Genomic DNA, 25022 nt, shown 5'->3' with positions numbered 1-25022 from the left:
TGAAGATCCACTTAGTACCTATTACATTACAATTTCCAGGTCTTGGTACTAGGTACCACACATCATTCCTAGTGAATTGATTTAATTCTTCCTGCATAACACTAATCCAGTCATCATCCAATAGGGCATCCTTGACATTTTTTGGTTCAATTAGAGAAACAAACCCACACTGAGATATGACATTCACTACACCAAAAATGGTCTTTTACGGCCCACAATGTGTGCCGTAAAAGCCTATTTACGACGCACAAAAACGGGCTGTAAAAGACCCCATGTCTTTTACGGCGTGCAAAAATGCGTCATAAAAGAACAATTAACGGGCCGTTAAAGTGGTTCCACAAATGTTATTGAGGTCATTTACAGCTCACGTTGCACGCCCTAAAAGACCTCCTATTTAAGGCATACCCTTGCACGCCGTAAAAAAGTGACTGAATTCCTATTTAAGGCGCACTCTGCGTGCCGTAACTGAGGTTTTTTCAAACAAAAAAAAAATTATATTGCTCAAATGTCATATTCATATTACCCTCATGTCATATATATAAGAAGCCGAATGTAAAAGAAACACTTCATAAAATTTTCATCCCCAACAGATGCCACTACATATATCTCTTACACTTAACTCGATAAGATGAGTACAAAATCAAATCTGTCACACCACTGCAGCAAAGGGTTGAAGGTAATGTTGCCAACAAGCTCATCCAGTAAAGAAAAAAAATGGTGAACAAGTATTTCAGCTATATCAGATTCAAAGATCTTATGAGTACAAGTTCACATTCAATAAACTGAAGTTCATGTTCCATTTTTATAAATTTTAACTACTAGTATCCAATGAAGGAAGACACTCAAACAAATCTGGGACGAATATGACAATAATCTCTTTATGGCTAAAGAATTCATCTTTCCCAATCCTATCGTAGCGTATCTGCACATGCCAAATATAATGAAAACTTAGTCATGAATTAAACCTGCAAAATCAAAATGACTTTCAACTACTTAACCATCGCAATAATTATAAGGAAAAAGCTATACCTTAAGAAAACGATTCCGGTTCTTGCAGTTCTACAGATCAAGTTTTGCAACATCCTTTCCATATCTACAAAGATAACATCAGTCAATATAATACCAAAAGTAGTATTGTCTTTGCCACTAAATAATAGATAGCAAGCAGCACATATTTACACTGCCTAATCAGCCCACCACATACATAAATACTATAACAATATAACTGCAGAAACATATTATCTCATTTACTGAGCATTCTCATTCTCTTCTGAGGTGAATTGATCCCATCATCCTATGAATACTAAAGCTTAAAGTCAAACAAGGCCAGAGGGCAATAAATATTGATCAAGCCAAAAGCAAGAAAAAAAGTCACAGAAAAGCAAAAAAGACTTATAAGGATTATATTATATGTAATGAGAAGTGACAGATGCATATGGGCTTACAGAACTAGCAAAAAGGATTTCTGAATCAGACATTTACCAAGCCCCCCAACTTCAACCAACCAAGTAAATGTCTTTTACATAGTTACAAAGGATCAAGGTTTTAGCTTTTTCCTGCTGCATTAAACACTGTACAAGCTAGAAAGGATTACAACTTATTTTTAAGGACTAAATTCTGCTTACTACCCTGTACTTTCAAGGTTTCATCAGTTCAGTCCCTGCACTTCTAATTTAATCAGAAAAGTCTTTGCACTCTCCAATTTCATCAAATAGATCTAATCCGTCACTATTCTGTCAATTTTCAAGAGAAATTTCCAAACTACCCATCTGCATTCACAACACTGATGCGTCGGCGGGCTGCCTAGCGATGGGTAGTTTGGGAATTTTCCCTGTGAGAAGGTCCCACGTCAGCATTTTAATAGCGAAAATTGATGGAATAGTGACGAATTGGATTGATTTGATGAAATTGGAGAGTGCAAGGACTTTTCTGATTAAATTAGAAGTGTAGGGACAGAACTGATGAACCCTTGAAAGTACAAGGTAGTAAGTAGAATTTAATCCTATTTTTAAAGCTTTTCCAGAACTTCTTCTTCCTATGCTAAAAATGATTGAAAAACTTTTAGTCTGCTCTTTGTACTGTGGTCTTAAACAAGAGGATGTACAACTTTTGATCCATTGAGAAATACATAAAGCCACTTACTGAGTGTGTCACAAAAGACCCAAAATTTGTTCCTACAATGCAGTGCCATGCTGGTCCATATACCCCATCAAATTCCTGCACAAGAAAAAGTAGCACAACCCCACAAAACCACACTAATCAATCATAATCTCACATACCCAATTCAAATCCGAACTCAAACAATTAAACCATAATCAACAACAAATCAATTTTACCTTTACACTACAAGAAAAATGGCATTTTGCAAGGAATTTTTTCTTTGATGATCTTTGAGTCACATATTCAAGCGTTTGTACCTCATATGGACATACATAAGATACTTAACCTTCCAGAAGATAACAAAAAGAAAAACAAGCATAGAGAAAGCTTTACGTGATGTGCCAGGAACTATATGAAGTGAATGATGCTCTTGATGGTGCTAACTATGAAGCTTAAAGGAAATAGATAATGAGCATAACATAAGCAAAAGTTGCCACATTATTTAAGAACAATGCTCAAACGTTACCACATCATTCTCAACCTATTATTTACTATAGTTCCTCAGTATGTCTTGGGACATTCTCCTACAGAGTTGCTGCACGCTAAGTTCTTGTGTTTATATTTTAGTCTGTTCCAGTAAGACCCTTGATCAGATCCATGACCCCCAGGAAAATAGGATCTGCCCTGCTCCACCCCGTGGAAGCAAACATGTTATTATTGATCCCATTAGTCATTCATAGTTATGACTGACGAATATACAAGCTAGAGTTTGAAATATAATTGAATATTGAGTTACTAAAGAAGAGTATTTTCACTGTTTGTTAAAATATATGGCCATATTATTATACCTACAGAGCTGCTCCACACTAATGCTTCACATTTGTCAAGTATGGCTTTCTCTTACACTGCTACAATAACAACTTTCGTGTCACGCCCCTGATTTTATACACAATAAATCGATATATAACCCCATAATTATATATGCGTGAAATGTTCAGCCATCAATACAAAATACTTAGAAACTTATTCCCTTTTAACCCAAGTACATGTTGATGCCCTGAACCCACAAATTCTATATTGACTCGCCCCACAGAGTCACACAACACACGAGTTTACGAATTAAATTATCAACAACAAAATAAAACGTAAATACTCCTCAGAGCTCACTACAAACGGAAGTCTCTATAACGGTAAGGTCACAAAATTAACTTATTACCGTTAACCGGCAAGCACGCTACCTCAGCATCAGCCACGATCAACTTGACCTGCAGAAATAACCACTACACCGTTGGAATAGTGTACCGGGTTGCCACATAACAAACCCGGTAAGCTTTTGCAAGCCCGTATGAGTAACTCAAAACAACATACACCAATTTACGGGATGAAAGCCCGCACAACTCACGCCAAACACGAGGAAAACATTTCAACTCGAGAATAACGAAAACATACCATGTTTTCCCAAAACAGTACATTCTTTTCCCAAAAGAAACAATAAAGGTCACACCGTGACCAAATCATATAAATTGAAACTCTGACAATTAAATATGATAACTAAATCCTCCCAGGACATTTAAAAGAAAGAATCCCCGAAACTCCCTTTTAAAACACGTACTCAAATCAACACAAGTCACCCCGTGACAAAATCATAACAATTGAAAACTCCGACAATTAAATATGATACACAAGTCCTCCCAGGACATTTAAAAGAAAGAATCCCCGAAACTCCCTTTTAAAAACACGCACTCATGAGCATCAGATAGCTCCCCGCTACCCCCCATGATGTACCAACAACAAATCAGTCCAACCTAGACACACAACACAACAACACAGATTCACCACGAAGCCACCAATACATGAATACATATGTATATATATATATATATCCCATAATATATATATGTACACACATAGTCATTCACTCAGAAATGCCACCAATACATGAATACATATGTATATATATATATATATATATATATCCCATAATATATATATGCACACACGTAATCATTCACTCAGAAATGCCATTAATATCATCTATAGTCACAGTTAATTCCATAACTCAAAGACAACATGGTAACTAGACTCATAACACAGATAAATCATTGGTCACCATCTGCAACCTATCACCGTCTGTGACTCTTTGTTTTCATACCCCGTCTGGTCTTAGAACCAACCGTTGGTCACCATCAGCGACCCATGCTTTTCAGACCCCATCTGGTCTCAAGTCACCGTCAAGTAAGTCACACCTGACTTAAAAACGTTACGACCATCTAGTTCCGGCTTTCCCCATCCCTGCTCACCATCTGTGACCCTTGGTACAAGGACCAATACATTTAAAATGAGTCACGCTTGACCCCAAAATGTAACATCAAACTCAATACTTTTCAAACAATAGAAAACATCTTTTTCCACGATATTGTTTATATGAAAAGTCCCATTCAACAATAATATGAACCTATCATGCATATTATTCATCACACATCATCCACAAGAATATATATATATATATATATATATATTTCATATATATATACGTAGTCATTCGCTCAGGAATGCCTACTAATACCAACTATAGTTTGCAGTTAAATAATTAACGCCAAAATGATAATGGTAATTTTGTTCATTAATGAACCTTGTGAGATTACTCACCTCGAAACTCCCGCTGCGTCTTCACACCACTAGACTGCTTACAGAACGTCCTCTGTCAAGCACCTAAGGAAGTACAGCCTTGATTCAGTCAATGAAACACAAGGAATAACATTCGAAAACCCTAAATCGAACCAAAATTCCCAAAGTTACGCCAATCGAGGCGAAACCACATCCGAGACCACCCAATGTCTCCGAAATACTTCCACGATCGATATATCAAATTCACAAGTCGATCGGACGCTCAATTCCTCACGGATCGAATCATCGAACGGTCCAAAACCGTAAAAATCACAACATATTCATACGATCTCCAAAAATTACAAACAATATATCGAAATGCTTGTATCGATGAGTAGATCGAACTCAGGAACAGAAAATATCCCTGAGGTGGCCGAAAACCTCCGGAAAACACCACCACAGTGGCGGCACCGCCGCCGGACCAAAGTCGGAATTTGACAAAACTCCCAACACCAAAGTTCTTCATCTCAACCCCAATTTCAACTTTCATAACTACAACAAAGTCCAAATATGAACCAATCGATCGAATTTTACCTTAGAACAAAACAGCTTGATTGAAACCTCAGAATTTCAATTCCAAAATTCGACCTCCACGAGTTGAATCGATGCAAGCCACCTTGTGGGAAGCATCAACGTCCTCCAAGCTCCAAAAGCCCTCAAGAATCACCGGCAAAGGTGGCCGGAATCTCCGACTCCGATCAAGGCGATTTCATCCCCGAAGCGGCCACTTCCAGTCGATGTAGCTCCCTCCATAGCTCGAATCTGTCTTCAATCCTTCCACAGACCTTAAGAGGGGATTGAGACGAGCAAAACCCACTCTTGAATCGAAGCAAACGGTGACCGGAGGAGTGAGAACGACGCCGGCGAAGTGGAGGCCTCGCGCGGGCTCGGGAAAGGGCTGGGTTTCCCTTGTTGGAAATCTGGCATTCTTTGCAATTTCCGGAAAATTTCGTCCTTTTATACCAAAATGGAAAGTTTTTCCGAAGCCCATAAATTCTTCATAAGAACTCCGATTCTCGCGTTCCGCATGTCCACGAACTCGTATCAACGCGCTCTACAACTTTCATGAAGGAAGTTTTCGGAGAATCTCAACGTATCAAAAGTCAACCTTGAAACCCCCCTAATTCCACACTTTACGAATAAAAATTCGTCCGAAACACTTCCGCTCCGTCCACAAGCCACGAAACCGTCCAATACCCACAATTTAAATTCTGAAAAATCCTCGGAAAATAAATACGAATTTCCAAGGCATCACATTCTACCCCCCTTAAAGAAATTTCGTCCCGAAATTTACACGTACCACTCCCACAATACGTATAAATCATCCCCACATCCAATTCTCATTCCTCAACAACCTGTTCTCACCTCGCTGTACAATACCCTAGGTCAATAATGGATACAGGTACCCTACCTAGTATCACAACACTAGGAATCTTTACTACACCGCTCGGTGGTAACCCAATCATTTCATGGATCTCATCCTCGTACACTATCCAACAAAGGCTCTGTGACTGCAGCACTACACACAGATCACACAAGAGTCCAGAATCCTGTTATCACAACAGTATCTGCATCATATCATCAATAATGCAAACCTTGCATTACAAGAATTGAAAATGAAACCTTCATTTCAACTCACCTCGAACCTATGCATCACCACTTAATAAGTGTCTACCCAACTTGGGAACACAAAATCAAGCTAAGGTCTGGCCCCGCCTGACCCGCACACACATCATCACCTGTCATTGTAATTACAGTCAAAGTGGTATAGACCCTCTACTACCACAACAATGAAGGATGCTTCACACCACAAACCACACTCAAAGTCTAACTTTAGACAACAGGGAAAACCTAACACAACACAACACATGGAAAGAAGTACACAACTATCACACATTATTCTAGCACACAAGCAGAATTAGATAAGGTACCTTCTTATCCTCACACATATCAACTTGAGGAAACCATGCAACCATGATTCCTTCTAACATTCCATATCCTTTCCACCGAAAGGACAACATAAATCACCACTGTGACAATGTTATATTTGCTAACTTAACCATCAAGAAGCAATTCAAGTCTCATCTTGACAATAAAAGAAGAATACTCTCGGAATTCTCCTATAATTACATACTTATGAGTCTCCAGCAACCTCGACCGTTACTCCCATAAACTAGCATGGCAGACAGACAAGAACTCTGACTGACATCGTAACCACTTGTCCGGCCAAGGACGTGATTTCCGATAACATGCCTTTGTCACCATTTGTGACCATCTGTGATTCAATCTCGATCACCATCTGAGATCAGTCACCGTTTATGACTCGATATATCACCATCTGTGATCAGTCACCATATGTGCCTCAATATATCACCATCTGTGATCAGTCACCATCTGTGACTCAATACACCACCATCTATGATCAGTCACCATCTGTGACTCAATATCGATCACCATCTGTGATCAGTCACCGTCTGTGACTCAATATATCACCATCTGTGATCAGTCACCGTCTGTGACTCAATATATCACCATCTGTGATCAGTCACCATCTGTGACTCAATATCGATCACCATCTGTGATCAGTCACCGTCTGTGACTCAATATATCACCATCTGTGATCAGTCACCGTCTGTGACTCAATATATCACCATCTGTGATCAGTCACCATCTGTGACTCAATATCGATCACCATCTGTGATCAGTCACAGTCTGTGACTCAATATATCACCATCTGTGATCAGTCACCATCTGTGACTCAATATCGATCACCATCTGTGATCAGTCACAATCTGTGACTCAATATATCACCATCTGTGATCAGTCACCGTAACTTAGACACGATATACACATAGCTCACACTTACGGTCATCAATTCCCTAATCTTCCATATCGTGCCTACATAAGTCAACTGGTGACTACAGCCTCATGCTTAGATTCTCAACTAGCGTTCCATTACACAAATTAAGCCAACAATCAATCAAATCAAGAAGAAAACAAGGTAATCACAATTTAAAACAAGCAAAACAATTCATAGTAACCCCTGCATATAATTTAGTTCAGGAGGTCACATTAAGTCAAACAACATGACTTCAACAATCTAACAACTAAGCTCGTATGAAAGGATACAGTTTTCTCCGAAAACAATCCTTATCACCCCACCAGAGTTCAATCTAGAGGTTCCCATTCCTCAATGATTACAACTCAAAGAACCAACACCTAGGTTCAGAACTTCACCAACAGAGCAAACCAATGCTCTGACAATTCTATACTCTAACTCACAACTAGCACTCCTACATACCCAGTGATTATATCAAGACTGAAGAGCATAAGATGGGGATCCGCTGCAGACGGGCCATCACTCGGGTAGTACTGATTATCACCAAATATGTACCTTACGCTCTGATACCAAACTGTCACGCCCCTGATTTTATACACAATAAATCGATATATAACCCCATAATTATATATGCGTGAAATGTTCAGCCATCAATACAAAATACTTAGAAACTTATTCCCTTTTAACCCAAGTACATATTGATGCCCTGAACCCACAAATTCTATATTGACTCGCCCCACAGAGTTACACAACACACGAGTTTACGAATTAAATTATCAACAACAAAATAAAACGTAAATACTCCTCAGAGCTCACTACAAACGGAAGTCTCTATAACGGTAAGGTCACAAAATTGACTTATTACCGTTAAGCTGCAAGCACGCTACCTCAGCATCAGCCACGATCAACCTGACCTGCAGAAATAACCCCTACACCATTGGAATGGTGTACCGGGTTGCCACACAACAAACCCGGTAAGCTTTTGCAAGCCGTACGAGTAACTCAAAACAACTCACACCAATTTACGGGAAGAAAGCCCGCACAACTCACGCTAAACACGAGGAAAACATTTCAACTCGAGAATAAGGAAAACATACCACGTTTTCCCAAAACAGTACATTCTTTTCCCAAAAGAAACAATAAAGGTCACACCGTGACCAAATCATATAAATTGAAACTCTGACAATTAAATATGATAACTAAATCCCCCAGGACATTTAAAAGAAAGAATCCCTGAAACTCCCTTTTAAAACACGTACTCAAATCAACACAAGTCACCCCGTGACAAAATCATAATAATTGAAAACTCCGACAATTAAATATGATACACAAGTCCTCCCAGGACATTTAAAAGAAAGAATCCCCGAAACTCCCTTTTAAAAACACGCACTCATGAGCATCAGATAGCTCCCCGCTACCCCCCATGATGTACCAACAACAAATCAGTCCAACCTTGACACACAACACAACAACACAGATTCACCACGAAGCCACCAATACATGAATACATATGTGTGTATATATATATATATATCCCATAATATATATATGTACACACATAGTCATTCACTCAGAAATGCCACCAATACATGAATACATATGTATATATATATATATCCCATAATATATATATGCACACACGTAATCATTCACTCAGAAATGCCATTATCATCTATAGTCACAGTTAATTCCATAACTCAAAGACAACATGGTAACTAGACTCATAACACAGATAAATCATTGGTCACCATCTGCAACCTATCACCGTCTGTGACTCTTGGTTTTCATACCCCGTCTGGTCTTAGAACCAACCGTTGGTCACCATCTGCGACCCATGCTTTTCAGACCCCATCTGGTCTCAAGTCAACGTCAAGTAAGTCACACCTGACCTAAAAACGTTACGACCATCTAGTTCCGGCTTTCCCCATCCCTGCTCACCATCTGTGACCCTTGGTACAAGGACCAATACATTTAAAATGAGTCACGCTTGACCCCAAAATGTAACATTAAACTCAATACTTTTCAAACAATAGAAAACATCTTTTTCCACGATATTGTTTATATGAAAAGTCCCATTCAACAATAATATGAACCTATCATGCATATTATTCATCACACATCATCCACAAGAATATATATATATATTAGTCATTCGCTCAGGAATGCCTACTAATACCAACTATAGTTTGTAGTTAAATAATTAACGCCAAAACGATAATGGTAATTCTGTTCATTAATGAAGCTTGTGAGATTACTCACCTCGAAACTCCTGCTGCGTCTTCACACCACTAGACTGCTTATAGAACGTCCTCTGTCAAGCACCTAAGGAAGTACAGCCTTGATTCAGTCAATGAAACACAAGGAATAACATTCGAAAACCCTAAATCGAACCAAAATTCCCAAAGTAACGCCAATCGAGGCGAAACCACATCCAAGACCACCCAATGTCTCCGGAATACTTCCACGATCGATATATCAAATTCACATGTCGATCGGAGGCTCAATTCCTCACGGATCGAATCATTGAACGGTCCGAAACCGTAAAAATCACAACATATTCATACGATCTCCAAAAATTACAAACAATATATTGAAATGCTCGTATCGACGAGTAGATCGAACTCAGGAACCGAAACTATCCCTGAGGTGGCCGAAAACCGCCGGAAAACACCACCACAGTGGCGGCACCGCCGCCGGACCAAAGTCGGAATTTGACAAAACTCCCAACACCAAAGTTCTTCATCTCAACCCAAATTTCAAATTTCATAACTACAACAAAGTCCAAATATGAACCAATCGATCGAATTTTACCTTAGAATAAAATAGCTCGATTGAAACCCTAGAATTTCAATTCCAAAATTCGACCTCCACGAGTTGAATCGATGCAAGCCACCTTGTGGGAAGCATCAACGTCCTCCAAGCTCCAAAAGCCCTCAAGAATCACCGGCAAAGGTGGCCGGAATCTCCTACTCCGATCAAGGCGATTTCATCCCCGAAGCAGCCACTTCCAGTCGATGTAGCTCCCTCCACAGCTCGAATCTCTCTTCAATCCTTCGACAGACCTCAAGAGGGGATTGAGACGAGCAAAACCCACTCTTGAATCGAAGCAAACAGTGGCCGGAGGAGCGAGAATGACGCCGGCGAAGTGGAGGCCGCGCGCGGGCTCGGGAGAGTGCTGGGTTTCCGTGTTTGGAAATCTGGCCTTCTTTGCAATTTCCGGAAAATTTCGTCCTTTTATACCAAAATGAAAAGTTTTTCCGAAGCCCTTAACTTCTTCATACGAACTCCGATTCTAGCATTCCGCATGTCCACAAACTCGTATCGACGCGCTCTACAACTTTCTTGAAGGAAGTTTTCGGAGAATCTCAACGTATCAAAAGTCAACCTTGAAACCCCCCTAATTCCACACTTTACGAATAAAAATTCGTCCGAAACACTTCCGCTCCGTCCACGAGCCACGAAACCGTCCGATACCCACAATTTAAATTCCGGAAAATCCTCGGAAAATAAATACCAATTTCCGGGGCATCACATTTCGAAACCAAACCATTCACCCCCTGCACCTTCTAATATAAATATGAAGTTTTAAACTATTAGGTACATTCTTTTGAAAAGATAATACCCACCAAAGACATACTTTGGTTGTTAGTGCTACCCAGTACGTGTCAAAAAAGTGTAGGAAACATAAGGGGTTGAAAAATATAACTACATGATTGTTGTAGAAATACAAAAACATAAATCTTACCCTGGAGAGCAAAGAGCATATAGAGGATCCCATTGCCTGCCCCTTTAGTGTATGTCTCACTACTACAATAAGTTAATCAGACGACAGACATTTTGTGTTGTGTGATGACCAGCCTCACTGTGGTCTAAACGAGTGTTGTGTGATTGAAAAATCACACAACGGTGATTTCACCGTTGTGTGACAATACTTTGCTCAACAGAATACCTGTTTCCGTTATGTGAATTCTGCACAGGCATGTGCCTGCCATGACATGCGCGGGGATGTGTCGACACATTCAGACAACAGAAGAAGGAATTTGCCGTTGTCTGAGATTCATAACACACAACAGATATAATTCATTCTTTGTTGTCTGAGGTTCATAACCCACAACATATATTACTCATTCTTTGTTGTCTGAGATATGCAACACACAACAGATATTACTCATTCTTTGTTGTCTGAGATATGCAACACACAACTGAAGTGAAATTATCTCCCTTGTCTGTTGATTACTCAGACAACAGAGATGATTTCATTTCTGTTGTGTGTTACGAATCTCACACAACAGAACTTTGTTTTCTTTTGTTGTTGGTTGTTAGTTCACACAACCACTATATTTGGTTAGCTGTGGTGTGAATATTGTAATCATATTGAGTAATAGTCAATTACTGTTGTAGGAGAAGCCTTAATTTTGAAATCGTTTACAGTCATACAATACATTATTTTGTATTGTGTTGTATGAGATCAATGCTAGGTGAAATCATACAAAATCAATGCTAGAGATTATTACCAATGATCAATAATTTTATATTAATGCTAAAAGTAACTTTGATACATCAAAACAAACTCCAATCGATTCACTATATACAATTTTATAAGCATTTAAACATTTCATTGAACTAAGCCTTCCAATTTCATAAGCTATACAAGATTGTGTTCGATCCTCACCCATAAGCAATGTTGCAATACGAGCAATCCAATTTCCATCTTTTGCAGCATATGCTTGAGGATTCTGATGGAAAAGTTCATTATCTAGTGCAGTATTAGTTCTAGATTCATCTCCTACATGGAATCTTAGGCCTGAATCCACACCCAACTTGGATGCCAAAGACAGTTGCAGCAGCTGCCTTTGCTGCTGTTTCAGCATCATATTTCTGCATAAAGTATTAGCAAAGACGCATTGTGAAATCCTTAGAAGAAGCCTAGTCAAAGTCCCAGGAAAATCCTTCATTTTTTGTTTCTCTAAAAAATCCAACGAAGTATCAGATTCTTAATTGGTTTCAATACCTCATATCCTTTAGTCCTATATAAATGTGTAACAGAAAACGCATCACCAAGGGCTTGATCAAATTCTGTTAGTCCTATATTAATGCAATTCCATATGCTTCATCATTCTATTCATGCAAATTCCAACTAATAGACGCTTTCAATCAAATCGATTCAACTCTTTCTTAAAAGAATCCATGAAACAAATAGATATCATACAAGCTAATAATTCTTTTGATATCCAAAACAAATATCAATATAAGATAACTACTGAAGCAATTAGTTCACCAGAAAAAAAAAAGTAACAAGAAACCTAAGTTAAGATTCATACTTGAGACAAGAAGAAAGAGTGTGGAAACAAGAAGTTCTTAACATACGCTTGCACACAGAGGATTAATAGATAAACTGTTAGAAAAATTTAAGAGACAATGATACCAACACTATCCCCAAAAGAAACAAATGATGCATCCATATCTAAATAACTGAGATATGACAAAAGTACCTGCTTTACAGCCTGCCCATTCATTTCTCATGACCTCTGGGATATGATCAAACCAACATCCTTCAAGTTGCTTCTGAAGGCATTCACGAGACTGCTAGTATGAGACCTGTCCAGATAAACTAGAACATATAAAACTTCAGAAAATTTAGGAAATGTAAATACATGAAAGACAAGATCATGAGGGTAAATGTGCATTTCAAACAAAGATCTAATCCTACCTCAAAGACCAGTTAGTCTACATCAAACTCTATATAAGTTTATTGGCTACATATAGGTCAGAGAAACCTTAAGGTTTGTAATGTCAAAGTCTGAGCATCTTCAGACCTGAAGCTTAACAACCTGCTCACTGACTAGAGAAAAACTAAATAAAAATAAACTTTTTTTTTCCAAGACAAGTTCCTATGCCTAAGAATAAAGAACAAAAATTATCTTCTTTTGTTCATCACTAGTTCACTACAATCATTGATGAAAGCTTAGAACAAGAAGGGAAACTGCTAATACACGACCTACTACTAATGATTTGTATTAGTATAGAGAAAGGTGTTGACTTGCTAAAACCTTCAATGATGCATTTAAAATCTGTAAAATGAAAATTCATGATCCCATAAGAAGAGGACTTGATACAAGGCCATAAGAAGAGGACTTGATACAAGGTATAGGATGAGGGGAGGACACCATATGCATCCGTGAGCCCAGACCAAGCTGCCCTTCTCCTCCATATCCCCATCCCCACAGCTGTCCCATATCTGAACATATGTCAAACTTTACATAATAGAGCTTCAAGCATCTAAATACCATTCCAGATGGAGTTCGTACTTCATTGATCCTAATTCAAACACTCTTTGATTTCAAAATTTCAGATAAATCAAGAGATGCATGTGCTTTATGCTCTTCAACTGTTTTAAGGATAATGCTTTTTCTCATATCATCCTAATTTTCACAAATGGAAGTGCTTGGCATCCTACCAATTATAAGTCAAACCTCATGATCGGTAAGGTGCGTACTGTTGCCATTTCATGAATACAAGAGCAACATATTTTATAAGGGACATGAAGAAAAAATTTTAGAAAGTTTATTAGGAAAAAAGAAGGAAACAAAGAATCTGGTGTTTCAAGATGTCAAGGTTTACACTCATGCATATGAAGTAGATATACAATATTCTTGCATCAAGCAGTAAACATTAAAGCATTCAAATGTAAGTAGACACATCATGAAAAATCGAAAATCCTTAATCAGCATAGTAACTTACTTTGAAGACAGGCCCAAATCCTCCCTCTCCAAGCTTATTATCTACTAAAGTCATTTGTAGCTGCCTTCAGTTCAGAAAAACTGAAAGTGAGAGGTCCAAGATCTATTCCCAACAGCTCTGCAAATTTTTGACAATGAATATGTCTGTTAGCATGTTTCTCTCTCAATCAAATTGCATTCTTTTTTTTTTTTTTTTTTTTTTGCTTAAGTACAAAGTATGCATCTATGTTTTTCTCACAATCAATTTGCTTTCTTTCAAGTTAAATAAAATATCCTAGTTTACAGAAATAAAACAACAAAAGTAGAAGATTCCACTTATAGCTATTAGCTAATACAATATATAATTATTTTGTCTTTTGAGAAGTCAAACTTTTGTAAATAGTTTACCTTCATCATAGTCATCATCAGTGTTGTGCCTCTTTCTTCCTTGAACAGTATATAAAAGCAGCACCACCAGAATTAAAACTCCACAACCAACAACAATTCCCACAATAAGCCCAGTCCTATTCTTCTTACTACTTGGCAGCTTGTTGCTGACAGTAGGTTTGAATTCTATAGAAATTAAAGCTCTTTAGTCAACAACATGGAGTACAGTGTGAAAGAAAGCATCGATCATAAACTAATATACTGGTCCGACTATAATTTTCATTTACTTTACTAGGTGTAGCACTGATGGCTGAAACAAGAGGTCCATAAGTACCCTCCTTTGGTATACAGCAAGTCCCCTTTCCAGCCCAGAAGAAATGGATTTCAAGGTAATTCTCTGAAACCACTTGAGCCTTGTATACCTTTTCAATAGCTAGCAAAGATGTCTTTATTTGTCTCCTTCCGTATATCAAAATCTTTAACAACAAGAACATCCTGAAAACAGATAGATGAGGAACATATAAGATATTGCTGGTGATAAATATGACATTTTGGGCAATATAAGATATATGTGATGGTTAAAGGTAATAGACGAGACCAGAAATAAGATCTTGCTGCTGATCGATATTCTTTTCATTCAGTGATTCTCAATATCCATTAGATTTTAAAGTGCATCTTTCCTAGAGCATGGTTTTATTAAAATAATAATAACAATAATTTGAGATGGTACAAACCTGGATATATATATATATATATATATATATATATCAAACACACGTCTTCCAAGACTTTTTCTTTTAAGGGTATCTAGGATAGCTTGTTCTGCAAATTCAAGCTTCACGGTATAGTTTCCATTCTCAAGACCCAAGCCATAGTATCTGAGTGATGAAGCAGAGATCCTTGCACTCTGAAATAGCGTAGGGTTTGAAGTATTTCCGATTGGAGATGAAGTGGATATTGTATATATACTTTGGAATGTTGGTCCCAGTCAAATATGATGCAGCTGTTGGCATTATTGATTAACAAGAATTAAGTTAAAAGTAAAAGCTTGAGCAAGGATAGATTTTCATTTCATACAAGATGCCAGATGATCAACAGGTGGATAATATCTTGACAAAGGTAGTGTGAAATAGAACTTTCTATTCTATACTAGACAATTTTGGCAGTCAAGACATCTATGCACAAACTTGATGAGGAAACTTGGTCTGATTACTAAGAATGTTTAATTAAAATCTTAAGGGTTTAAATTAAACTATGCTATCATAGTGACAACTAATATTATTGAAATGGTACATGATAGCTTAGCTCATGTAAATTACATGGTGTGTGTGTGTGTATATATATATATATATTTAAACCTCCTTATGGAGGGAAAAAAATGAAGAACTATTACCTACAAACTGTGTTTTAAGATCGACATTGCTAACTCCCCATCTGTTTGTGTCAGTCACATAATATGTAGCTGGACCAAGGGGCTCAATCTCCTTCTCATACACAGTCCCATTGGATATCGTAGCCTGAGGACCACTACAGTTAATTATGAAGTTATAGTCTGTATAAAGATACAACAGAAGTTGTCCCAGAATGTTCAGAGAGGCATTTTAACTTAGAATGTTCATATGAGGTTTGAACTGTACTTACAAACTGGACTACCACGGTGGCAAGGGAAGCCAAATTGAAACCTGCATAAACCAAATACAAACACTCTTCTCAATAATGGATCTCTACAAATAAACCTAAATTTCAATTTCACCAATCAATCCTCAAATGAACTAACAGTAAAAACAAACAACAATTCCTCCATAGTTGCAAAAGTAACTTATTCAAAATTACATCAATTGAACTAGCAGATAACAAATGCTTACCTAAGTGCCCCACTGGCCTTTCAAGCAAGAGTTGGCATGGAGTCAATGGGGCCATCCCTGCCGAATAACAAGGCCCTGAGGCTGTCGATCTCGCGCTCGTCGTAGAAGTAAATATTGAGGTCAACGACGGGCATCATAGACTGAGGCCGGAGTGTTGTTCCCAGCTGAGTATTTGGAGTAATTGAGGATGTAGAACAAACCCTAAATCTCAAGTAAAGACAAAGCCCCAATCACAGAGATGCACAAGTGCAGAACAAATCCCCAATCTAAGCAGATGCAGAACCCTAAATCTAATCACAATTACTCGCAATGACAAACCCATAACCCATTTCAATTTCTGTAAACAAACATTTTGTCAGGGAAGGGAGAGAGAGAGAGAGAGAGAGAGAGAGAGAGAGAGAGAGAGAGAGAGGTTCACGAGAGAGGACTGAGAGAGTGGGTTCACAAGAGAGAGCAATCTGGTCGAGAGTCCGGGCTATCTGTTGATGGCCGCTCACGCTTGGGCATGTGGGAAGCGAAAACTGGAACCCCCAATCTATTGTACTCACAAACCAATCCAATATAGGGTTTGACTAAAACGAAGCCAAAACAAAACCCACCTTCGCCGGAGCATATATTCTTCCCATTTTGATTTCTAGGGTTTCAAGAAATCCGCAGCAAATGGGTTTGATTTCTAGGCTGAAGAGAAACGAAACGGTGTAAGTGGTTAGCTAGGTTTTGATTTCAAGTATATGGGTTGCTGGTTGGAGGGAGCAAATAGGGCTGTTTTGGAAGGAGTAATAGTGGTCATCGGATTTGGTGGGAGTAAATGGGGATAAAGGTTTCAATTAAGTTGTTTGGTGGGAAACTTCAATTTGTCTCAAGTTTTTCCAACAACATATAAATAAAGCACTGTTGTGTGAGTACATGATAACAAAGCAGGCTGGGAGGGAAAATTTGCCGCCTGTGCCTACATAGGTTTCATCAAATTGAAAATTTGCCGCGCTGTGCAACTTGCTTCCATGCTCAGACAACAGAACCATGACAATCTGTTGTACAAATTTGGGGATCTTACACTAGGTGTACTAAGTAGGATTTCTCAAAGTTCATACAACATTCGTTGTACAACAGATAACAAAAAACTGTTGTGTGCTAGTTCAAATTCCATTTTGGTGAGCTCGTTTTGGGAGGGAATTATGTGCTCATTTCCCTCCATTCTAGGCCTCACATTTACACAACAGAAAATTCTAAACTCAGTTGTGCAATATCTTCCTAAATTTTTTTTTTTTTCAATTTGCTTGCATTCGCACAACAGAAACAGATTTGTACCGTTGTATGATAGAGTTTGTGTTAACACACAACAGCAGATTTTTGTTCCGTTGTGTGATGAGTGTTGTGTGTTTCGATTTTTGTAGTAGTGTCTTCCTGAACATGGATGACTAAACAACACATATCAATATAATTGAAAAGTTTTTTATCATCTTCCAAAGCAACCATCAAGGAAATTAGAGGAGTACTTATCTAGCTAATAAACCAAACATTGGACCCATGCCGATGGTAACAAAGAAAAACTCCAATTGCAAGATAATACTTGACCTATCATATTCTACTGAGGCACAGAGAAAATTTAAAGTGGAATAGATTGTAATAATGATGGAGATGGGAATTGAATATATTACCTCAATTTTAACTTTATATATGGATTGAGTGTATCAAGCTTAATAACATACCTAGAGAATATGTTCTTAGCATTTAAACTCCTGTTTTTGCAGCAAACTATAGAAGAGAACAAAGAACAATTAGTAAAGAATATATTTAATAAGTGTACAACTACACACTTTAAGCTAGAATATTTTGAGTTAGAACTCAGAACTAACATGGTAAAGGATTAGAACAATACATAACTTAAATCACCCGACAAAACTCGAGGCTCTAATTCTTTTAATCAAATTTGGTTTTGAGTAACATTAACTTTTAAGAAATCTAAATCTAAGAGTGTTAATATACCTCAAGAAAATACTTATGGTACTTCCAATTGGCATCGCTTGAACAACTCTACCTACAATGAAGCCAAAAAGAACAATTTCAAACAGATCTCATACCAATGAAACACAAGCTTGGCACACAAAAGATTGAAGCTTTCATAAAGAAGCTTGTGAGGCTGAGAAAGAGTAGATAGTGTGGTACTGCAATAAAGAAAAATCAAAATCTTGAAATGTACTTGAAATTCAAATGCAATCTGACAAACTCTAAGCAAATTGCATTCACAACAAAAAAAATTAAACCAAATGATACCCAAAATTCATTCGAGTCAAACCTAAACCATTAATTAAGAGCCATCGAAATTAAACCCATGAGAGATAGAAGGAAAGAGAGATACCAATTTCACCAGTGCGAGACAATAGAGAGGGGTGGAGATGACGACGCTTGTTGGTTCTCGCTAAAGTTTGAGGGAATGGTGGCTGGGCATAGATTTGAGTCTAGAGCTACCGCCAATCATAAATACAAATTTGCACTGAGAACTTGAGAAGACAGAAGGCATAGATAGCTAGATTTGGGTGTCTGGGATTTTAGCTAGAAGGTATAGCTACCTTGTCATAGTTCTTCAGAAACTCATCAAAATCGTGCATAAGACTTTGATATGCTTGAACCGAGTCATCTACCAAGTTTAGAAACTCTGTCGCATCTATCAAACCAATTCAATACATTCAATCAAACCAAAAGTTTCAGATATTACATATCAAGCAGACACCCATCTTAGATAACCAAATACCCAGCTATAAATCCTAAATTTTAGACAGACTCGGTTCACTTTTGAGATAAAAACCCAATCAAATTTACCAAAATTCATATGAATCCACAATATCATATGGCCATACCTGAATTTATGATTAGAAATCACAATATGAGATGCTCTATTCGTCCTCGATTGAACACACAACCCCTGTCGCGAAATCCGATAGCCCAAGAGAAGAACTTGGGCGGGGAAGAGTTGAGATTTTTGCAAGAAAACTGGGTGATTAGACTGGAAGAAGAACTTGCGGGGGAGAACTCGCAGGAAGGTCTGGTTTTGACTATTAGGTTTGGGGGATTGCGTACTGGTGAGGAGTTTGCAAGGGGCATGACTTTCTTGGAATAGAAAACTAAAAAGTAAGTAAATTTCGGGATAGTTGAGAAAAGAGGAAAGAGAAACTTGAGAGGGAAACCAAATCTTTCAGTGAAAATTTTGCGCCTTAAAAATCATTATTTACTGCATGCTTCTTTGCGAGCGATAATTAAGCATTTTTAGAGATGTTTTTACGGCATGCTTTTTTGCGAGCCGTAAATAAACTTTTTTTTGTATGTTTTTACGGCGTGCTTAAAATATGCGCCGTAAAAGATATGACACAATTATGGCATGTTATTTCTGCGTGCCGTAAAAGACTAGTTGATAGGGTTATTAATGGCATACTATATATGCATGCCGTAAAATGGTAAATGACAGGTTATTTACTGCACGCCGTAAAAGAGTAACATTTACGGCACAAAAAATTGCACGCCGTAAATTTTACGCAGTAAAAGCCTTGAATTGTTGTAGTGATTCATAGTGATTGGATTTTCTGTGATAAAACAAAGCAATAAGGCGTTGCCTTGACTTACCTCATCCAAACTTACCTGTGAAGCAGCTTGGCTTCTAGTTTTGAGGCCATCTGAAATTTTTTTTAATGACATCTTGACTAGTGTGATCCTTTTAGACTTGCTTGAACCCCCTTCTCATTTGAGGAGCTAGCTCGAAGATGCTGTCAACATTCTCTTCCTTTTCATCAGTAACTGATGTGTCTCCAGACTCTAAACTGGGAGAAGATGATGTTTCTGCAAAAACTTCCTCCTGTCTAATGTAATGATCATCAATAGACACGTTAATAGATTCCATAACAATCCTAGTTCGTTTGTTATAAACTCTATATGCTCGACTATTAATAGAGTACCCAAGGAAAATACCATCATCACTTCGTGCATCAAATTTGCCCAGTTGCTCTCGATCTCTCAAGATATAGCAAGAGCTTCCAAACACACGAAAGTGACCTATGTTTGGTTTCTTACCCTTCCACAGCTCATAAGCTGTTTGTTTAGTTCCAGGTCTCAAGAAGACTCTATTGATGGTGTAACATGCAGTACTAATAGCCTCAGCCTAGAAGTTTGAGCTTAGACCAGCAGAATGCAACATTACCCTTGCCATGTCTAGCAATACTCTATTTTTGCGCTCAACTATTCCATTTTGCTGTGGAGTAATGGGAGCTGAAAATTCATGAGAAACACCTAACTCATGGAAATAGTTAGCAAAAGTAGCATTTTTGAATTCAGCGCCATTATCAGACCTCACTCTTACTAAGCACATATTTGTGGACTGTTTTTCAATTATCATTCTCTGGCTTAATCCTTTAAAAGATTCAAAAGTTTTAACTTTGTCTTTTAGAAAATTAATCCAAGTATACCTGGAGAAGTCATCAACTATCATAAGTATGTATTTATTACCTCCAAGGCTCTCTGTTTGAGCTGGTCCCATAAGATCCATATGTAGCAGTTCCAGCACTCTTGTGGTAGTTGTAGAGTTTAATGCCTGATGGGGAGACTTGGTTTGCTTTCTAGTCTTGCATCCTCCACATATCTTATCAGTCCTACCACTTAGAGCTGGTAGACCCCTGATACACTGCTTGGTGGATAGTTTGAGTAGATCCTGATAGTTCACATGTCCCAATCTTCTGTGCCATATTTCAAAGGTCTCTTCAGTAGATCTTACAGAGAAGCAAGCTTGTACATTCAGAGATTCGTTAGCTTGAATGTGATAACAATTATCTAATGATCTCTTACCTCCAATAATATTTTCACCATTTTTATCGAGGACCACACATCTTTGCTTGTTGAACCAAACATCCTCATAATCATCAGCCAAGTGACTGACACTTATCAGATTAGCAGTTAAACCTTCAACATACAAGAAATTTTTGAGATTAGGAATTCCAGGAGCATTGACAGTTCCTCGTGCAAGAATTTTAGCTTTTCTCCCATCACCAAAAGTAACTGAGCTAGTAGTGCTTTCATCTTGAAACAAGGTAAACCAAGCTTTATCCCCAGTCATGTGTCTGGAGCAACCACTATCAACATACCAGAAATCCTTTCGTTTGTCTGCCAAGGCAGTAAGTGCTACCAGGCAGGTTGCTTCAATATGTGATGAAGAAATATCTGTACTTACACATGCCAAGAGACAGTTAGCATTAATGGTATCAGATGAATCAATGTGATTGGGAGAGCAATTATTCATTTCCTTTCTAATCCAGACAAGTTTATTTACAGAGTGCCTGTTTGCCTTAGTGATTAAATCAGTCAGTTTATTTATAAGGACTTTTTGTTCTTTGAGTTCATAGTGCAATGACTCTACTGATATCTTTTCTTCTCCAGATGAGGGCAACCTAAGTCTCTCATTACACCTAGGTCTAATATTTCCCAATTTACCACAGTATGACATGTAGGAATAAAAGACCTAAAAGTTGAGTACCTGTTCTGATCAGTTGGAGCTCCCTGATCCATCCTTACCTGAGTGACATTCTGAAAAGGTTTTGGTTCCTTGTCAACTTTTGTCCTAGGTCTTGTGGTAGTGTTCTTGATGACCTTAGTGATTAAATTACCTTTCTCTACTACTTGATTAGTTTCTCTCATAAAACATGTACTTTTGGACCCTTCTCCAGAATATCCAAGTCCGAATGTATCATGATGGGCTTTTCCTGAACTGAATAACTTTGATGCAATTCCAGAGCTTATCTCAAACTTTGTGAACTTCTCTTGAGTGGAATTCAGTTCTTCCTGCAATGATTCATTTTTAGTTAACAGGTTTAAGTTTAAGGCATGTTGTCCTTTTACCTCAAGTTCAAGTATCTTGACTTTGTTCTTCAGTTCAGCACGTTTAGTCTTCCAAGTCTGAGGACTTTTGTTGCTTGGTGAGTTATGTAACTCGTCTGTGAACTTGTTTCTTTCTTGTTCCCATGTGGTTTGAGAAGTCCTCCACATAAGCTCCAACTTCTCCTTCTCAGCCTTCAATATCACAACTTCATCTTCCAAACTTGGATTTTTTAGCAATGTGGCTTTTGATGATTTATAGAGTTGTTTGCAACGGACAGTAGTCTCGTCATCTGAGAATCCTTCATCACTTTCAGATTTGTGTGAGAGAGATGACACGAAAGCTACATTTTCGACCTCTTGATGTTCATCATCACTCCATGTTGGGAGAAGAGATTTGTTATTGCTATTTCCATGCTTCCTGTTACCACAATCAGTAGAAATATGGCCATAGCCACCACATTCATAGCATTTTATTTTTCCAGAATTACTTCCTTTAAAATTTCCTTTCCCACTCTTAACATTGTTATCATTGCTAGCACTACTAACAAAGTTTTTCTTGGGAGCATTGAAATTTCGAGAAGAGGACTTATTTCTAAGGAACTTTTTGAACTCTTTAGTCAGAAGAGCAAGATCAAGTGATTCATCTTCCTCTTCTGTCCCTTTTGCAGCCTTGAAGGCCATACCTTTGGATTTCTTTTCAAGTTTCAGCCTCAGTTCATAAGTTTTTAGATTTCCAATAAGTTCATCTAGTGGATAGTCATCAATGTCAAAAGAATCCTCAATAATCGTGACCTTCGAATGAAACTTTTAGGGCAAGGCCCTAAGAATTTTCTTAACAACCTTATCTTCATCAAAAGGGGCACCCAGACTATGACATTGACCCGTAATTTTTAAAATTCTACCATGAAAGTCATCTACGGTTTCATCATCTCCCATAGTCATAGTCTTAAATTCATAAATCAAACCTTGTAGTTTTTGCGCACGTACCTTTTTGTTTCCTTCATATGTAGTCTGTAGCAGATCCCAAGCTTGCTTTGCGGTATCACAATGACTAATCCTCAGCTTTTCACGTTCAGAGAGAGTAGTAAAGATGTTATTCTTTATTTTGAAGTCAGCTTGAAGATCACGTACTTCCTCTTCAGTCCAATCCTTCCGTGGTTTAGGAAGAATAGCAGATAAACCCTCACCTTTAGCTGGAACTGTAGGTGTCTTCCAGCAATTTTCCACTATATTCCATACATGCTCATCTTGTGCATACATGTATGATTTCATGTATATTTTCCATTGATTATATTTTTCACAGCCGCCATCAAACCATGGAGGACTGTTAACAGATCCACCAGCAGCTCTATCTCGAGATTGTTCCATCGTCCTTGCGATCTACTAGAAAAAGTCTAGAACCAGCTCTGATGCCAATTGTAAATATCAGATAGAACATAATGGTAAATGTAACTACTTTGATAATCAAATATGCACCACAAAGATAACACAACAATTTGCTAACGCAGTGTAAACCTCTCCACTGAGGAAACTTCACTGCGTGGCTTGTAACGTAGCCAACACGAGAAAATCAATCCACTATAAGTCAAATGAGTTTACAGTATACAAGTAGTGTTGTTCACAACAATCACTTTCACTTAGCAACAAATGCTAACTTGATTTATAACTGATCTAACTTCTTACTTAATCACTACACTATCAATATAAGCCTATCTTCCAATCTTCCTCTTCTTAACATCTCACTGATCTTGATAATGAAATACGCAAGTGATAGAGTATGCAAGGAACCGAAACATATAACATGCAAAGAGAGTTTTTTAGAAAATGATTTGTGTAAACATTTGCAACACAAGGAAACAACTTTTGATACCAAAAAACTCTACTCTCATAAATCAGTTTGAAAACCTTATATAGAGGAGCAAGACTCCCCCTTAATCAAATCTCTTCTTAACACCCAATAAGATAAATATGGAAAGGTTTTAAAACTGTTTTTAATATGCAATCAAATCTTTTCTAACTGTAAGCAATCAATATCTCTATCTGATATGCATGTTGAAAAACCTTTTAATGCAGATAAGTATATCAAATCAATCTAACCGATATGCATATCAATGCAAAATGATATGAATTAAAAGACACCTTTATCTCAAGATCTGTGAGCAAGATTTCCTTGATTTCCTCTTGGTGATCCGATTATGCAATCTTCCTTTATCGCCTTGAGTCACCGGAAAGGCAGGAGAAATATTCTCCCAATCCTCTACACCTTCTGCTCTCCTAGTGACCTTGGGAAAGCATGTGTTGAATGCTAATAGCCCAATATACTTACACAACCCAGCTGGTTAATTTGTTATATGTTTTCTGGTTTTGCCATTTACAGCAGTCTGCAGGATGCGCTATGCAGTTAGCTATAGAGCAATTAATTTCTCAATAAACCACGCTCAGTATCTTTTAAATATCTTCTCAATAAACCAATAAGAATACTACCAGACCAGTGTACTGTGTTAGAGATTCAATTATACATGGGATGGGAACCTTGCACCAAACGAAATTAGAAGGAATGGAGAAATTGATCTTTAGATGACTAGTGCA

The 25022-nt window shown here is 37.8% G+C and overlaps 1 protein-coding gene and 1 long non-coding RNA gene across 7 annotated transcripts; both read right to left on the bottom strand.

Annotated features, from left to right (window-relative positions):
• Positions 1-12125: 12125 nt before the first annotated feature.
• Positions 12126-19638, bottom strand: LOC112185898. 6 transcript variants are annotated; one of them, XR_005806107.1, is made up of 12 exons: positions 19436-19638; positions 18937-19242; positions 18564-18615; positions 16578-18332; positions 16354-16394; positions 16106-16239; positions 15447-15715; positions 15000-15207; positions 14734-14898; positions 14348-14464; positions 13099-13204; positions 12126-12484 (listed from the first exon to the last, which is right to left on the bottom strand). It is a non-coding gene; the product is annotated as an uncharacterized LOC112185898 (long non-coding RNA). The 6 variants fall into 6 exon arrangements; XR_005806104.1 differs by having other exon boundaries at positions 14734-15207; positions 16578-16778; positions 18287-18332; XR_005806105.1 differs by having other exon boundaries at positions 14734-15207; positions 18937-19042; positions 19148-19242.
• Positions 19639-20286: 648 nt separating this feature from the next.
• LOC112183918 lies at positions 20287-23801 on the bottom strand. Its single transcript, XM_024322231.1, has 6 exons — positions 23421-23801; positions 22455-23225; positions 22223-22397; positions 21072-21779; positions 20788-20975; positions 20287-20727 (listed from the first exon to the last, which is right to left on the bottom strand). Exons 1-6 carry the CDS (start codon positions 23799-23801, stop codon positions 20287-20289), a joined length of 2664 nt encoding a protein of 887 aa, XP_024177999.1.
• Positions 23802-25022: the final 1221 nt, after the last annotated feature.

Source organism: Rosa chinensis, chromosome 2 (assembly GCF_002994745.2).
Source record: "Rosa chinensis cultivar Old Blush chromosome 2, RchiOBHm-V2, whole genome shotgun sequence".
Lineage (NCBI taxonomy): Eukaryota > Viridiplantae > Streptophyta > Magnoliopsida > Rosales > Rosaceae > Rosa > Rosa chinensis.
This window is presented reverse-complemented; position numbering and strand designations above follow the sequence as displayed.

Coding starts and splice junctions, on each gene's coding strand:
- LOC112183918 (XM_024322231.1), bottom strand. CDS start 23,801: ATGGAACAATCTCGAGATAGAGCTGCTGGTGGATCTGTTAACAGTCCT. Junction 23,226..23,420: donor CATATGAAGGAAACAAAAAG/GTACGTGCGCAA, acceptor TTTCATTCGAAG/GTCACGATTATTGAGGATTC. Junction 21,780..22,222: donor TAATCAAGTAGTAGAGAAAG/GTAATTTAATCA, acceptor GTGTAAGTACAG/ATATTTCTTCATCACATATT.